The following is an 18,690-nucleotide window of genomic DNA, read 5'->3' on the forward strand; positions in this document are numbered from 1 at the left end:
TTTCTTCAATGCCACTGTCGAACATTTGTCCAAACCAAACTCCATGCTGATATCAGTGCTAAAAATTCGGACAGTGTTGGTCCGAGACTGGATTTCAGTTTCCGTTTTCCCATACAGCTTCAGGTCATCCATGTACATCAGATGTGAAATTTTGTGAGATTTCTGAGATGTTTGATAGCTGAGATTTGTTTATTATTATTATTATTATTATTATTATTATTATTATTATTATTATTATTATTATTATTATTATTATTATTACACAGCAAACAAGATAGATATGCTGGATTTTGTTTCACAAAATCACAAGTTGAACACTTCCCAAGTGTCTAGGACTGTGTGATGGTGATGATGATGATGATGATGATTATTATTATTATTATTATTCTCCTCTTGGAGAAAGGTCCTTATGAATGGGGCTGCGCTCCCACGCCCAGTTTCCCGAGTGGGGAGGGGAGGGGCGAGGAAAAATCCTCCTTGCTTCCTGAGCCTCCTCTAAAAAGACAATGCTGCCGCAGAACTCACTCCCTTTGGCCCCGCCTCGTAGTGCGCCTGCGCGGAGGGAATGGCATCCTCATAAATAGCCGGGGCGGGGAGCGGGTCCACCCACTCCCACCTGCAAACGCGAGTGTTGTGAGAACCGGAGACAGAGCCGCCATGCGGGAGATTGTACACATCCAAGCCGGCCAGTGCGGGAACCAGATAGGAGCCAAGGTACTATGGGGGGAGAATACGCGTGGAAAAGAGCCACGCGTGGAAAAGAGCCACGCGTGAAATGAAGCCGCTTCCATTGTTGAGCACGGGTGGGCGTGAGGCGCTAGCGGCATCCTCCATTTTCCTAGGCTGGAGATAAGAGATAGTTTCTAACAAAGCTTGGGAGAGCGTTTCCCCACAATCACGCGTGGCTTTGTGTCCTTTTGTGGAGTTTTCTTCCTCGTTCCTCCCATAGCTTTGTACTGACGCTACAATTAGGGCCTCCTTCGAGCTCCACTTTGAGAGCCACACCATTGTCTTTTCTCCTATGCCTAAATTCTCATGTATTTGTATGAGAGCAACTCTGGCTCCTGGGTGCCTCGCCCTTTTGATAGGGGATGGAAGAAACCTGTCTTCCTGCCACCGTGTCAGAAAGCGTGAGTGGGAAGGGAAGATCACAAAGCTCAATGGCAACACGCAAGGACGCCAACCATTTCTCTGGATTTAATGATATCGTGCCCAGCCCGCCCTCTGGCCACTCCCACAAATTATTATTATTATTATTATTATTATTATTGTATGACACAGCAAACAAGATAGATATGCTGGATTTCGTTTCACAAAATCACAAGTCAAACACTTCCCAAGTGTCTAGGACTGTGTGATGTATTTTCGGATGATGCGCGCAGATCCCAGTAGGGTGGCCTTTTGCAGTTGGCAGATCGTAATTTTGTCAATGCCTATTGTTTCCAAATGCCGGCTGAGATCTTTTGGCACCGCACCCAGTGTGCCCATCACCACCGGGACCACCTGCACTGGTTTCTGCCAGAGTCTTTGAAGTTCAATCTTGAGGTCCTGATAGCGGCTGAGTTTTTCCTGTTGTTTTTCGTCAATGCGACTGTCACCTGGGATGGCACCATCAATGATCCAAACCTTTTTCTTTTCCACAACTGTGATGTCTGCTGTGTTGTGTTCCAGAACTTTGTCAGTCTGGATTCGGAAGTCCCACAGTATTTTTGCGTGTTCATTTTCCAATACTTTTGCAGGTTTGTGATCCCACCAGTTCTTTACTGCTGGGAGGTGGTACTTGAGGCATAAGTTCCAATGAATCATTTGGGCCACATGGTTGTGCCTCTGCTTGTAGTCTGTCTGTGCAATTTTCTTACAGCAGCTGAGGATATGATCAATGGTTTCTTCGGTTTCCTTGCACAGTCTGCATTTTGGGTCATCAGCTGATTTTTCAATCTTGGCCTTAATTGCATTTGTTCTGATGGCTTGCTCCTGGGTTTCAAGGATCAGGCCTTCTGTCTCCTTCTTCAGGGTCCCATTCGTGAGCCATAGCCAAGTCTTCTCCTTATCAGCTTTTATTATTATTATTATTATTACTACTACTACTACTACTTTCCAGACACCTGTTGGTGCTTTTTTAGGGATGATAAAGGCCCACTTCATCACATTGATTAAATTCCACTGAGTGCTACACTTAAAACCCGGAGTTCTCATCACATTAGTTTGGCTTCAAGTGTAAGATAGAGCATTATTTACATTTAGCATTTAGAACTGTGTGATGCATTTTCGGATGATGTCTGCAGATCCCAGTAGGGTGGCCTTTTGCAGTTGGCAGATCGTAATTTTGTCAATGTCTGTTGTTTCCAAATGCCGGCTGAGATCTTTTGGCACAGCACCCAGTGTGCCCATCACCACCGGGACCACATGGACTGGTTTTGGCCAGAGTTGTCGTCATTGTCGTCGTCGTCTTCTTCTTCTTCTTCTTCTTCTTCTTCTTCTTCTTCCTATTACTATTACTATTACTATTATTATACCATGTCTCCATGCTGTGCAGTCCTGGGAGTCATAGTTTCCCAAGGTCCATACCCTTCTCTTGGTGCATTTACACTATGGACTGAATGTTCTTTATCCCCACGTTAAATACCATAGCCTCATCCTATGTGGTCCTCAGAGCTATAGTTTCCCAAGATCCATACTCTTCTCTGGATGCATCTGCACTGGAGAATAAATGCAGTTGGAACCTATTTTAAATGGCAGTATTATTATTAAAATACGATGTCTCCATGTTGTGCAGTCCTAGGAGTTAGTTTCCCAAGGTCCCTATATCCTTCTCTTGGTGCATTTACGCTATGGAATGAATGCTCTTGGACCCCACTTTAAATACCATAGCTTCATACTATGTGGTCCTGGAAGCGATAGTTTCCCAAAGTCCACACTCTTCTCTGGATGCATCTGCACTAGAGAATAAATGCAGTTGGAACCCATTTTAAACACCAGTATTATTAATATACCATGTCTCCATGGTGTGCAGTCCTGGGAGTTATAGTTTCCCAAGGTCCCTATACTCTTCTCTTGGAGTATTTACAATATGAAATGAATGCTCTTGCAGCCCACTTTAAATACCATAGCTTCATAGTATGTGGTCCTGGGAGCTATAGTTTCCCAAGGTCCATACCTTTCTCTGGATGCATCTGCACTGGAGAATAAATGCAGCCGGGACCCATTTTAAATGCCATTAAATAAAATGCCATTATTATTACTGTTGTTGTTATTGTTATTATGCCATGTCTCCATTCTGTGAATTCCTGGGAGTCATAGTTTTCCAAGGTCCATACCCTTCTCTTGGTGCATTTACATTATGGAACGAATGTAGCCGGAACTTACTTTAAATACCATAGCTGCATTCTATGCAGTCCTGGGAGTTATAGTTTCCCAAGGTACACACCTTTCTCTGTGGGGCAGCCAAGAGAGAGAAAGAGCATAGCCACTTTCCCTCCCTGCTTCCGGAACTGAAGACACGTAACAGCTGAAATCTCAGTGTGATGAAGTGAAAAGTAAGGTAGATGAATAGGTCAGCTGGCCTCCTATAGACTTTCCACCCTTGTGGTTTCCCTCTTTGAAGTCGTCCAGCAGAGCTGGAAGGCATTGGGTTGGGCAGCTTTGCAGCATGGCATCTTTGCAAGGAGGGAGGGCATGGTTGGGTGTGGCGTGGGTCAGGTCGGCTTCCTTGGCATCTTTTGGCAGCTCATGGCTCTCGAATTCTATTGTAGTTCTGGGAAGTCATCAGTGATGAGCACGGCATCGATCCCACTGGCAGCTACCAAGGAGAAGCTGACCTGCAGCTGGAGCGAATCAGCGTCTATTACAACGAAGCTGCCGGTAATAAATAGCACCACTTGCAATTAAAGTGTCCCTCCATTTGTGGGTTTCCTTCAAGGCATGTCACTACAGAAATTGGGTAGAACAATTCAGATAGGGCCAATGGTGGTGGTGGGGGAGGGGGGGGGGGTGTCAGAGAACTGGTTTTTATGACAACCTGGTTATTGTTTCAGACTTACAGCAACCTTGAAGCGAAGTTATTTTGGAGTTCACTTCCAAAGGCTTTCATAGCCAGAATCACTGGGTTGCTGTGGGTTTTCCAGGCTGTATATCTATCTGTGAAACACCCAGGCTGGGAGAAAGAACTCTTGTCTGCTTGAGGCAAGTGCAAATGTTGCAATTGGCCAGCTTAATTAGCATTGAATAGCCTTGAAGCTTCAAAGCCTGGTTGCTGGGGGAATCCTTTGTTGGGTGGTGTTAACTGGCCCTGATTGTTTCTTATCTGAAATTCCCCTGTCTTTTGAGTGTTGTTCTTTATTTACTGTCCTGATTTTAGAGTTTTTTAAACATTGGGCCCTGATTGTTGCAATTAATTATTCTCTCTTGACGTTTCGCCCACATCTATGGCAGGCATACTCAGAGGTTGTGAGGTATATTAGAAACTAAGCAATATATCGAGGGTGGGAGAAAAAACTCTTGTCTGTTGGAGGCAAGTGTGAATGTTGCAATTAATCACCTTGATTAGCATTGAAAAGCCTTGTAGCTTCAAAACCTGGCTGTTTTCAGCCTGAGATAATCCTTTGTTGGGAAGTGTTAGCTAGCCCTGATGGAGCCTCCAGTGGCCCAGGGGATAAAAGCCTTGTGACTTGAAGGTTGGGTTGCTGACTTGAAGGCTGCCAGGTTCGAATCCCACCCAGGGAGAGTGCAGATGAGCTCCCTCTATCAGCTCCAGCTCCATGCGGGGACATGAAAGAAGTCTCCCACAAGGATGGTAAAACATCAAAAACATCCAGGCGTCCCCTGGGCAATGTCCTTGCAGACAACCAATTCTCTCACTCCAGAAGCAACTCCTTTTGCTCCTGACACGAAAAAAAAAGCTAGCCCTGATTGTTTCATATCTTGAATTCCCATTTTCAGGGTGTCGTTGTTTATTTACTGTCCTGATTTTAGAGGGGTTTTTTTTTAACATTGGGAGCCAGATTTTGTTCATGTTCATGGTTTGTTCCTTTCTGTTGAAATTGTCCACATGCTTGTGGATTTCAGTGGCTTCATTGTGGACAATTTCAACAGAAAGGAGGAAACAATGAAAATGAACAAAATCTGGCTACCAGTATTTAAAAAACTCTAAAATCAGGATCATAAATAAAGAACAACACTCTAAACAGGGGAATTCCAGACAGGAAACAATCAGGGCCAGCTAACACATCCCAACAAGGGATTCCCCTAACTGAAGTTAGGAGTAATATACCAAATGTATTGTTTATATATAAGACCTCATGTTATTCTACATTTTACTAAGTTTTTAAGGTCCCTTTTTTTTAGATTAATGGTGATATTGTCATGAACATGGTTCTTGATAAGGCCCGGGCTGTGGCGCAGGCTGGTGAGCAGCCAGCCAGCTGCAGCCAGCTGTAACAAATTACTCTGACCAAGAGGTCATGAGTTCGAGGCCAGCTCGGAGTCTATGTTTGTCTTGTCTTTGTTCTATGTTAAAGGCACTGAATGTTTGCCTTATATGTGTAATGTGATCCGCCCTGAGTCCCCTTCGGGGTGAGAAGGGCGGAATATAAATACTGTAAATACATAAATAAAGAAGTACCTAATAAGGCTGCTATGCCTACAAGCCTGGCTTCTGTTTTCCCCCCACAGGAAACAAGTATGTTCCACGTGCCATCCTTGTTGACTTGGAGCCTGGAACAATGGACTCAGTCAGGTCTGGACCTTTTGGCCAGATCTTTAGGCCTGACAACTTTGTCTTCGGTACGTAGTTCTTCTTTTAGTGCCTGCAATCATACATCTTGCCTTGTGTCAAATTTTATCTCAACTAGCTCTGGTAAAAGGACAGACAGTTACTTGTTCCAAATGTTCTATCCACTTTTTATGCATGAAATTCAGAAACACAGGCATATCTGGATATGTAGTAGACACCTAAGTTCATTTATCATAAGTAGTGTTTGAATAATCCTATTAATTCAGCTTTTTTGTGACCATAAATATAAACTGTGAATGACAATATAGGAAGAAGAACCTGAGCATTGATGGCCTAGTAGGCTTGTGCACAGATTTAGTTTGGTTGGTTCCCTTCGGCCAATCCGGCTTGTTCAGCTGGTCGTAACGGGCCATGCAGCAGCCGGTCACGGCTCCTCCTCCCCTATTCGGCATCATGTGGCATACGAAGAGGTTGCCGTGTGCTTCCACGGGGTTTCCCTGTGAGCCCTGCCTTTTGGGCCAATCAGAATAGAAGAACGCTGTGACTTGTCTTACACAAGCTGTGTCTATTTAATGGGGAAAGCGCCTCCATTGCTCTCAGTTGCGTCCTGGCTCTAGAGATGGAAGGATCCCAGGAACTGAAAAGGGAAGCCTTGTAAGTTCCCCATTGCCGCCAATAGGCTAGATCTTCCTGGAAGTTTCGGCAGCCCAACCGAAAATAGATTTTTCCATTAGCCGATATTAGGGAGACTCCCAAAAATGGATCTGGGCACCCAAAGAAATTCGGATTCCAAAAATGGATTGCCCTCCAACTGAATTGCACAAGCCTATGGCCTAGCTAGCAGAAATGTGGTGCAGCTAGAGGCTCTGGTGGCCTAGGGGATAAAAGCCTCGTGACTTGAAGGTTGGGTTGCTGACCTGAAAGCTGCCAGGTTCGAATCCAACCTGGGGAGAGCGCGGATGAGCTCCCTCTATCAGCCCCAGCTCCATGCGGGGACATGGGAGAAGCCTCCCACAAGGATGGTAAAACATCAAAAACATCCGGGCATCCCCTGGGCAACGTCCTTGCAGACGGCCAATTCTCTCACTTTTTTTCTCTCCTGCCAATCTATTAGTTCAAAAACATGCAAACATGAGTAGATCAATAGGTACCGCTCTGGCGGAAAGGTAACGGTGCTCCATGCAGTCATGCCGGCCACATGACGTTGGAGATGTCTACGGACAATGCCGGCTCTTCGGCTTAGAAATGGAGATGAGCACCAACCCCCAGAGTCAGACATGACTGGACTTAACGTCAGAGGAAACCTTTACCTTTACCTAGAGGCTAACTTGACATAGATTATATTAAGAGTGGGGTTATTTGTGGATGGACAAACCATCTTGCTTATCATCTTGCCCCAAGCTAGTGAAATCTGTTGGGAAAGGCAATCTGACAACTGTTGGTGCCAGGCATGTAGCTGGGGGGGGGGGGTGTCGAGGGGCTTCAGCCCCCCCCCCCCCCCCGAAATTCTCAGGGTGGTCCATGAGAAAGCCTTACATTTATTATTTAAACTGTTATGTTTATTCATATCATGATCTGATCACCATGCTCAATATATCCCATATACATGGGGGTATTGGGATAATGATACGAAAGGTTTGGTAGGGTAGATCATCTCTCACTCAGACTCAGCCCCCCCCCCCAAACCAAAGTCCCACCCCACCCCACCCCCCAAATCAAAATCCTGGCTATGGGCTTGGTTGGTGCCAATTTATTTTTCTATTTTGTTCTCTGGCACAAGAAATATCTCTAAACCCACTCTTTGATTCTGCCATCAGATGATCGAAAAGATGAAGGAAACTCAACATCTCTAGATTTTTTTAAAGTTAGTTAAATCTACAAAGGATCCCCGGTGGCGAAGTGTGTTAAAGCACTGAGCTGCTGAACTTGCACACCGAAAGGTCCCAGGTTCAAACCCCGGGAGCGGTGGGAGCAGCCGCTGTTAGCTCCAGCTCCTGTTAGCTCCTGCCAACCTAGCAGTTCGAAAACATGCCAATGTGAGTAGATCAATAGGTACTGCTCCGGCGAGAAGGTAACAGCGCTCCATGCCATGTCATGCCAGTGGCCACATGACCTTGGAGGTATCTACAGACAACGCCGGCTCTTCGGCTTAGAAATGGAGATGAGCACCAACCCCCAGAGTCAGACATGACTGGACTTAACGTAAGGGAAACCTTTACCTAAATCTACAAAGTTTCCTAGGCCAGCAATGGAAAATTATTTTATCATCACTGTAGACAATTAAAGAGGAGCTTTATAACCTGTGCTTCTGCTTTTCTGATAGGTCAGAGTGGTGCTGGGAACAACTGGGCCAAAGGCCACTACACAGAGGGTGCCGAATTGGTGGACGCTGTGCTGGATGTGGTCAGGAAGGAGTCCGAGAGCTGCGACTGCCTTCAGGGCTTCCAGCTCACCCATTCGCTGGGCGGTGGCACCGGCTCTGGGATGGGCACCCTCCTCATCAGCAAGATCAGGGAGGAGTATCCCGACAGGATCATGAACACCTTCAGCGTAATGCCCTCACCCAAGGTGTCGGACACAGTGGTTGAGCCATACAATGCCACCCTCTCCGTCCACCAGCTGGTGGAGAACACAGACGAAACCTACTGTATTGACAATGAGGCTCTCTATGACATCTGCTTCCGCACACTGAAGCTCACCACGCCGACCTACGGGGATCTCAACCACTTGGTCTCGGCCACCATGAGCGGGGTCACCACCTGCCTCCGGTTCCCCGGACAACTCAATGCAGATCTTCGCAAGCTGGCGGTCAACATGGTGCCTTTCCCTCGCTTGCATTTCTTCATGCCGGGCTTTGCTCCGCTGACCAGCCGCGGCAGCCAGCAGTACCGGGCCCTGACGGTGCCAGAGCTCACCCAGCAGATGTTTGATTCTAAAAACATGATGGCGGCCTGCGACCCACGCCACGGACGCTATCTGACTGTGGCGGCCATCTTCCGAGGCAGGATGTCCATGAAGGAAGTGGATGAGCAGATGCTCAACATCCAGAACAAGAACAGCAGCTACTTTGTGGAATGGATCCCCAACAACGTGAAGACGGCCGTATGCGACATCCCGCCACGAGGCCTCAAAATGTCCGCCACATTCATTGGTAATAGCACAGCCATCCAAGAGCTGTTCAAGAGGATCTCAGAGCAGTTCACAGCCATGTTCCGGCGCAAGGCCTTCTTGCATTGGTACACCGGTGAGGGCATGGATGAAATGGAGTTCACGGAAGCCGAGAGCAACATGAACGACCTGGTGTCCGAATACCAACAATATCAAGATGCTACTGCTGATGAGCAGGGTGAATTTGAGGAGGAGGGCGAAGAAGACGAAGCTTAGGATTGAAGTTGGTTTAGTAGTGTTTGGGATGCAGTCTGTTTAACTCTACTGGTGCATGCTTTTTCATTTATAATTTGTATTGATTTTTTAAATTCTCACCTCTAGCAACTGTTTTTGCGATCCTCATGTAAGTCCAATGTTTATTCATACATTAATTTTCAGGATCATGTGATCTAGAGCAGTGGTTTGCCAACTTCCAGATTCCCTCGATCTCTTGGTTAAAAGTCAGGGATTCTGAGAGTTCTAAAACATTTGGAGAATCCAAAAAATGAAAACACTGCTCTAGAATGAGATTTAACAAATGAAAAAGTCATATAGGTGATATGAATTTGTCCTCGTACTTCAGTGACTGTCTTGGTAGTCTAGAAATAACTAAAATAATTCTTAAATCTTAGAAATTAACTGCTGGGATTAAGCAATATCTTGTTCTTGTATTGCTGGCATTAGAAGTTATATTGCAGAGATTTTAATAGAGATCTTAAAAATAAGGGGACTATATCAGCTGCTTTACAATAAAATGTAGTGGCTAAACTGTTTTTCCTCTACTGCAGTGGTTCTCAACCTGTGGGTCCCCAGATGTTTTGGCCTTCAACTCCCAGAAATCCGAACAGCTGGTAAACTGGCTGGGATTTCTGGGAGTTGTATGCCAAAATACCTGGGGACTCACAGATTGAGAACCACTGTTCTCCTGGAAAGTAGAATTCCTGGATGCATTAGATTGTGAAGCAGTGCATTCTCCCATTCACAACAATGGAATAGATTTTGCAAGGATCAAGAAACTATAATTACAGCAGGGGCAAGGGCTGTTTGAGCCTTTTGAGCAACTCCGATCATTTGCTAGAGCTAATGAAAATTGTAATGCAGCACCCTTATGGCTACATGGCTCCTATCCGTGCTGCAGAACTGCACAGATTTATGGTATGAATATTTTGCCTCCTCCCCCCTTGTCTTCCTTGGGTTCTCACAATGCAGAGTGTTTTTATATTTGCAATATTGTGTCCCAAGTATGCAGTATGTTTTGTGGGAAAATGTCTTTTAGGGCAGGACCCTCATCGCTGGGTTGTACAGTTAGGAGCTATCTTTCAGTCCAACAGTTAGGATATATTTCTGATCTCATGTCTGCCTGTTAGTTTTTCGATGTAAAGCTGGATCTAGCTTAGATCTTACTACTTTTAGAGGATGGAGAAATATGTACGGTCTGGTGGGGTGGGTGTTGGAGGGGGTGGGCACATCAGCCGCTAGAATGCAAATAGAGTAGGCATGGATTCTGATAGCAATGACGACGCATGCTTTCTGTGGCAGTGTGTGATGCTGGCATTCTTTTGTGCATTGTGTAAACTCATCAAAGATGTCTGTCAGGAAATTAAACTATACAGCGGCTTTTGTGTGGTGTTCATGTTTGAGGACTCTATATAAAGGCATGCATTCTGAACAATGATTTCTGTTTTTCTTCAAGATGGATCTTGGCAATAAAATATTTATTACAATTGGTCCTGGTCTCTTAATTATTGCGGCGTTGCTAATTAACACAGGAGTCCTTGTTAAGCAATGGTAGGCTTTAATCCTCATTTAGTATAAGTTAAAAAACCACACGGGGAATATTTCTTCATATAGGAAAACTGCTGGCACAGAGGTATGTTATAATTTGGGGACAATAAGAACACAGAGAAATTTGGTTCCCTTTCCATCCCATCCCTGCTACTATGATTATGAACACACAAGTGTTTGGCAAGCATTTAATAGCAATGCTTTATAGAAGGGACATTTTGGGGGTTTCGAACTCTCAGCCAGGCAGTCCCTTGAGAACTAGCCTCTTAATCCTTAGGCAAACTTGGCAGCTTTATAGAAGGAACTTTTCCACCGCTTTGTTAAATTCTTCTGCAAATCGTAGGTGCAGATTATGTTTTCCTTCAGGCACAAAACGTAACCTGCAAAATATAAACTCTGAATCAGTTCAGGAGTGCAGGGAACAATTCTTTACTTATTCGTTACATTAAATATTGCACAACTAATCTGTTCATGAAACCAAGTTACCATAATGGAACTGAAATAGGCAGAAATGACTTCAAGGTTGGGGCTGCTGTGGCACTGCAGGTTAAATCACTAAGCTGCAAAACTTGTTGATCGGAAGGTTGGTAGTTCGAATCCACGAGATGGGGAGAGCTCCCATGGTTAGCCCCAGCTTCTGCTAAGTTAGTAATTCAAAAACATGCAAATGTGGGTAGATCAATAGGTACTGCTCCGGTGGGAAGATAACACTCCATGCAGTCATGCTGGCCACATGATCTAGGAGGCATCTACGGACAACACTGAAATGGAGATGAGCACCACCACCCAGAGTCGGATTTGACTAGACTTAATGTCAAGGGGAAACCTTTACCTTTACCTATGGAAACAGCCTAAATTCTTTTCCTAATTCCAAATAGAACAGATGACAATTTAACAGGAATTAATTCAGTGAGCTTACATTAGTATGTTATTATTATATTAAGTCTATCATATTAACTTAATTTTTATACCCCACCATCATCTCCCCAAAGGGACTTGGGGCGGCTCACATATGGGACAGAAAGTCCAGCAGACATAAAAGCAAGCAATTAAAACAAAACCATCACTGAAATAAAATAATAACAAAGTAAAATACAACAATCTGTATAAGCGCAATTAAAATAAGAGAAAAATCAGCAGCACTGAGGCTCTATCAGACGGTGTTCAACAAAAGCCAATGACCATAATTACAAAAATGGGTGTGACCTGGCTATAAAAAGGTCAGGCATGGGAAAGTGCAAAACAATGTACGATAGGGCTGGAGAAATGGATGAGGTTCAGAGAACAGAGTACTATATGGCGACCTAGGGACTGGGCATTGATGCAGTGGGTTAAACTGCTAAGCTGCCGAACTTCCTGACTGAAAGCTCGGCAGTTTGAATCTATGGAGTGGGGTGAGCTCCCACATTTAGTTTGAAAACATGCAAATGTGAGTAGATCAATAGGTACTGCTCCATCTGGAAAGTAACGGAACTCCATGCAGTTATGCCAGCCACATGACCTTGGAGATGTCTACGGACAACACCGGCTCTGCGGCTTAGAATGAGATGAGCACTAACCCCCAGAGTCGGACTTAATGTCAAGTGGAAACCTTTATATATGGAAACAGCCTAAATCCCCTTCTTAATCCCCCCAAAAAAGATGACAATTTTAAAATAATTAATTCAGTGAGCTTACGTTAGTATAAGTTAGTATGATGAGCCTAAGATATTTTGCTGTATTGTCCAGGATAACTAGAGAGAAATACAGCCCATTTCTTTAAAAAATAACATGGGAACAAACACAATCACGCTTGGATTACGGCCTTGTTTTAACCAAGAAAAAAGTATCTTCCTGTGACTCATTCCTTAAAGGATGACATAATGGCAACATGGTTATTTTTTATCAGTGCAAGAAGTTCAAAATGTTAACAACTGAAATATTTACATAAGTCCAGAAGACTTTAAAAAGTGACTCACTGTGAACCTATGATATGCTTGTGAAGATACTCTGGGTGAGCACGTGGTACCAACGGATCTTTCTCCCCATGTAGTATTAAGGTTGGGCACTTAATATGAGGCAATACAGATTGACAGATGCTACCTGTGATGGGAGATAAATGACAAAACATGCATACATAGCTCAGTTAATGAAGTTGCTGTATTCCTGGACATTTTTTATTTAAAAGAAATGTTTACCAGAAACAGAAACAACAAGAATAGGGATAGGTTCCTACACTCTCCAAAGGCAATTCAATATGTTCCAGCAAACTTTTTATTTAAAACTATGTAACAATATGCATATATGAAATGAAACAACATGACCAGGTAAGCCTTGCATAAGCAAACAAGACAATTTCAAACCTTCCAAGGAGCACTTGAGGGTTTATCCCAAAATGAATCCAGGGTTGACTTTCTTTTAACAATTTCCACATTATTGTTGACACAAAGACATAGTATGACACAGCAAATGAGATGTATATGCTGAATTTCGTTTATTTATTATGTGAATTTCCACATTTTATTATTATTATAAGTATGACACAGCAAACAAGATAGATATGCTGGATTTCGTTTCACAAAATCACAAGTCAAACACTTCCCAAGTGTCTAGGACTGAGTGATGTATTTTCGGATGATGCGCGCAGATCCCAGTAGGGTGGCCTTTTGCAGCTGGCAGATCGTAATTTTGTCAATGTCTATTGTTTCCAAATGCTGGCTGAGATCTTTTGGCACGACACCCAATGTGCCCATCACCACCGGGACCACCTGCACTGGTTTCTGCCAGAGTCTTTGAAGTTCAATCTTGAGGTCCTGATAGCGGCTGAGTTTTTCCTGTTGTTTTTCGTCGATGCGACTGTCACCTGGTATGGTGACATCAATGATCCAAACCTTTTTCTTTTCCACAACTGTGATGTCTGGTGTGTTGTGTTCCAGAACTTTGTCAGTCTGGATTCGGAAGTCCCACAGTATTTTTGCGTGCTCATTTTCCAATACTTTTGCAGGTTTGTGATCCCACCAGTTCTTTGCTGCTGGCAGGTGGTACTTGAGGCATAAGTTCCAATTAATCATTTGGGCCACATAGTTGTGCCTCTGTTTGTAGTCTGTCTGTGCAATTTTCTTACAGCAGCTGAGGATATGATCAATGGTTTCGTCGGTTTCCTTGCACAGTCTGCACTTTGGGTCATCAGCTGATTTTTCGATCTTGGCTTTAATTGCATTTGTTCTGATGGCTTGCTCCTGGGCTGCAAGGATCAGGCCTTCTGTCTCCTTCTTCAGGGTCCCATTTGTGAGCCAGAGCCAGGTCTTCTCCTTATCAGCTTTTCCTTCAATTTTGTCAAGCAACTTTCCATGCAATGTTTTGTTGTGCCAGCTGTCAGCTCTAGTTTGTAGTGTGGCTTTCTTGTACTGGTTTTTTGTCTGCTGTGCTTTGAGGAGTTTCTGATTTTTGACTTCAATCAAAGCAGGTTCTTCACTTTGCTTTACATATTCTGCCAGGGCATGTTCTTCTTCTTTGACTGCTTGTTTTACTTGTAAGAGTCCTCTGCCCCCTGATCTTCTAGGCAGATACAGCCGGTCAACATCACTGCAAGGGTGCAGTGAATGATGAATGGTCATGAGTTTTCTTGTTTTTCTGTCCAAATTGTCCAGTTCCATCTGTGTCCAGTTTATGATGCCAGCAGTATATCTTATGACAGGTATGGCCCAGGTGTTTATGGCCTTGATGGTGTTGCCTCCATTGAGCTTGCTTTTGAGAATTTTTCTGACCCTTTGTGTGTATTCTTTGCTGACCACAGTTTTCACATGTTCATGCTTGATGTTGTCCAGCTGTAGTATGCCCAGATATTTATAGGCCTCTGGCTGGTGACACTTTATTGTTTGGCCATTAGACATATTTATGCCCTCACTTTCAATGATTTTTCCCTTCTACAATGCCACTGTCGAACATTTGTCCAAGCCAAACTCCATGCTGATATCAGTGCTAAAAATTCGGACAGTGTTAGTCAGAGACTGGATTTCAGTTTCCGTTTTCCCATACAGCTTCAGGTCATCCATGTACATCAGATGCGAAATTTTGTGAGAATTCTTAGATGTTTGATAGCCGAGATTTGTTTTTTGTAAGACTGTTGACAGAGGGATCATGGCAATAATGAAAAGCAGAGGGGACAATGAGTCTCCCTGGAAAATTCCTCTCCTGATGTTGACAAGTCCATAGCTTTCATTTCCAACAAACTGTTCAGTTTTCCAGTGCTCCATCATGTTTTCAATGAAGGTGCCAACGTTTTTACTAATCCCGATGGTGTCCAGGCACTTGATGATCCAGCTGTGTGGGAGTGAGTCAAAGGCCTTTTTGTAGTCAATCCACGTCATGTGAAGATTAGCTTTTCGGCTTTTACAGTAATATATTTTTATATTTGTAATTCAAATGTAGACATACTTGGGGAAGGTGATGAGGCAGGCTTATTTACTCCCCCTTTTCTCTGTTTTGCTGTTTGTGCACTCAAGAAGGGAATCTGGAGTCAACTGTCAAGTCTGTGGGGTCTTTTGATATTGTCCTTATGTATTATGTTTTTTTATTTTTTGGTTTGGTTTTTATATTATGGTTAATTTTTTGTTTGGTTTTTTGTTATTATCATTTGTGTATTACCTTGTAATTTGTGTTCTGCACTGTGTTTCTACTTTTTGTAAGCTATCCCGAGTCCTGTTTGGAGAGGGGCGGGATAAAAATAAAGATGGTGCTGATGCTGATTATTATTACCTTGCCTGTTCTAGTTAGTTATGGTAACATTGGCTAGAAGAATACTGCTATATTTATTGCAACATTATTACATACACACATGCTGCTGCAACCTAACAACAAATGTCTAGAGCAGTGGTTCTCAACCTGTGGGTCCCCAGATGTTTTGGTCTTCAACTCCCATAAATCCTAACAGCTGGTAAACTGGCTAGGATTTATGGGAGTTGTAGCCCAAACCACCTGGGGACTCACAGGTTGAGAACCACTGGTCTAGAGCTTCTTCTGTCCTCTCAGTCTTCCAGTATCAATGGCGCTAAAAATATTTCGGAAAGACAGAAGATGAGGAGGAAAGAGGGCTTTGTGGACATAACAATACTTGGTTAAAAATGTAGCTCCTTGTGAACAAGGTATGTCTTCAAAAACAACCATGAAACTATATACAGTACAGTAGAGTCTCACTTATCCAACATTCGCTTATCCAACATTCTGGATTATCCAACGCATTTTTGTAGTCAATGTTTTCAATACATCGTGATATTTTGATGCTAAATTCGTAAATACAGTAATTACTACGTAGCATTCCTGCATATTGAACTACTTTTTCTGTCAAATATGTTGTATAACATGATGTTTTGTGCTTAATTTGTAAAATCATAACCTAATTTGATGTTTAATAGGCTTCTCCATAATCTCTCCTTATTATCCAACATATTCGCTTATCCAACGTTCTGCTGGCCCGTTTATGTTGCATAAGTGAGACTCTACTGTAGTAGCATTGAACAGCAAGAGAAAATAAACTATTTATGGGTTTACAAAACATTGTAAGAGTCCGAGGGTATTTCCAGATAAATCTACAGAAAGTATAAGTCCTTATGAAAAAGTTCTTTGGGTTTTGCTGGTTGCTATTACCTTTACATCCACTTATTCCATTCTTTTGGAGAACTGATTGTAACCATTTATTAGCTAGGACTCTTCTAACTTAAAAAAAAAAATTCAGGACATGGTCTGCTAAACTGCCCCTCTGGTTTGAAGGGCAAATTTTCTCCTCTCTGAATGTGCAATTTATTTATGTACAATTATAGTACAAACGTGCCATTTCACTAATGTGTTTTAGCACTATAAAGCTTTTGTATAAAGAAAGAGGAACATATTGTTCTGGAATGTCTATGAATGAGAAAGGAATCCATTTAATAGTGGAAACAAATATTGCAGTTTGTGCCACAATGTAGTTCTGGATAACAGAAAGATGGTTATTTTTAAAATACCCGAGAACCATAGCAACAAATACTGCAACTTCCCAGTGTTTTTGTCATATTGAGATGAGTCCTTATTTACAGTATTTATTTTTTATTTACAGTATTTATATTCCACCCTTCTCACCCCAAAGGGGACTCAGGGCAGATCACAATGCACATATACATGACAAATATTCAATGCCATTAGACAGACGACATATAGACAGACACAGAGGCAACTTAGAAGACTAGCAGTTTGGAGTCTAGCTGGCTTAGTCGCTGTTGCAGCAACCTGATTCCATATGAAAAGTCTGCTGAAATCTTGGAGAGGCTGGTTAAGTGAAATTGTGTTTGTAGTGTTTCTATCATTTTGGCCTAGCATTTTACTTTAGTTGGCTTTTGTGAGTGTTAAAAAGTTTTCTTTTACAGTAAGCCCGCTTCATCTGCAAGTTTCGGTTTTGTGGAATTCATTATTTTCAGATTTAATTAATATGTCCTCTCCAGAAATCCATAGGTCTCCCAGTGTGACTCTATTGTCAACCTCTGCTGGAAATTAACTATAGGGTTGAACCCAAGGACCTAGAGATGCCCAAAGATATTAACCAAATCCGAGAATAATCATAAATAAATTTCTGCTAGAAAATGACCACTGGGTTGCACTCAAGGACCTGGAGAACACTTCTCTAGACATTTATAAATCTTCTAGTGCAGTGGTTCCCAACCTTTTTTGACCAGGGACCACTTTGACCAGGGACCACTCTCCAACATTAGTACCAAAATGGTTACGAATCAGTTTTTGGTCAACTTCAGATTCAGTTTAGTTATTTGGGGTACTGATTCAAAAAATTGCATTGGATAGATCACATCAGCTCCAGTTTCTGATACAGAACATATGTCATCCAGTAGTTACCATCTCTTTGATCACAGAAAACCATATTTAATAATCTAGAGCTGATGTGGTCTATCCAATACAATGGTCAGCTCTATGGAAAGAAGTAGAAATAAAATAAATAAATAAAGAGGAAGGAGGTTACGGACGAGATTTTTGTTCTTGCAGCCCACTGCTGGATCGTGGCCCACAGGTTGAGAACCACTGCTCTAGTGTAAATTTATGGTTGAGCACTAAGTTGTGTGGGGGACCTAAACTAGATCAACACTCCCATATAAACCAGTATCTGATCACTGATTATCTGCTTTGAACTGGATTTATATGAGTCTACACTGCCATTATATTATACGGCAGTGAAAATGGGGCCCTAGAGATTTCTAGAAAAATATTCTTTCAGAACAATTTTTTTTATTCTAGAATTTACCACTTTTGCAGAGGTTGTATCCCCTTAACTTCAGATAATGTTGGGGTTATCTATTATACTTCTCAAGAAGCTATAAACATTTTGGTAGAGGCTAAACATATAAAATATATATTACTATGGATACTGATATGGCATTTTGTGTTCTATACATTAAAAATATAGTATGGTACCCGCGGGAGCCCCGGTGGCGAAGTGTGTTAAAGCGCTGAGCTGCTGAACTTGCGGACTGAAAGGTCCCAGGTTCAAATCCCGGGAGCGGAATGAGCGCCTGCTGTTAGCCCAGCTCCTGCCAACCTAGCAGTTTGAAAACGTGCAAATGTGAGTAGATCAATAGGTACCGCTCCGGCGGGAAGGTAACAGCGCTCCATGCAGTCATGCCGGCCACATGACCTGGAGATGTCTATGGACAACACTGACTCTTTGGCTTAGAAATGGAGATGAGCACCAACCCCCAGAGAGTGGTCACAACTGGACTTAACGTCAGGGGAAACCTGATTTTGCATAGACATGCAAAACTATGTTTAATAGCGAACCTGACTGGAATAAAGAAGTTCTGGCCTGAGAAAACCACAGAGTTGTGCTGGAGGACCTAGAAGATGCCTAGGGATGATGTATTTTGATAGACATTGATGCATGAAACCATGGATGCTAGATCCATGGATATGGGAGTTGTATTGCAATGGATTCTACATTTCAGAAGTGCATGAACTGCAGAAATGTAACAAAACCATGTTACTGAATTGTGAAGATGCACACCTATTCA

General features: G+C 42.9%; 2 protein-coding genes across 2 annotated transcripts in view; one reads left to right on the forward strand and one right to left on the reverse strand.

Annotated features, from left to right (window-relative positions):
- Positions 1-556: 556 nt before the first annotated feature.
- On the forward strand, positions 557-10,606 carry LOC100558358 (tubulin beta-1 chain). The gene is made up of 4 exons (XM_003224396.4): positions 557-714; positions 3,753-3,861; positions 5,671-5,781; positions 8,055-10,606. The coding sequence occupies exons 1-4, from the start codon at positions 658-660 to the stop codon at positions 9,113-9,115; spliced, it is 1,338 nt and encodes a 445-aa protein (XP_003224444.3). The 5' UTR covers positions 557-657; the 3' UTR covers positions 9,116-10,606.
- Positions 10,607-10,653: 47 nt separating this feature from the next.
- Positions 10,654-18,690, reverse strand: part of bphl (biphenyl hydrolase like) — a 40,701-nt gene continuing 32,664 nt past the window's right edge. Inside the window, exons 6-7 of the mRNA XM_008116319.3 lie at positions 12,622-12,745; positions 10,654-11,043 (exon numbers count right to left, since the gene is read on the reverse strand). Coding sequence (XP_008114526.2) covers positions 10,956-11,043; positions 12,622-12,745 — 212 coding nt within the window. The 3' untranslated portion in view covers positions 10,654-10,955. The remainder of the gene's footprint in view (positions 11,044-12,621; positions 12,746-18,690) is intronic.

Source organism: Anolis carolinensis, chromosome 4, assembly GCF_035594765.1.
Source record: "Anolis carolinensis isolate JA03-04 chromosome 4, rAnoCar3.1.pri, whole genome shotgun sequence".
In the NCBI taxonomy this organism is placed as follows: Eukaryota; Metazoa; Chordata; class Lepidosauria; order Squamata; family Dactyloidae; genus Anolis; species Anolis carolinensis.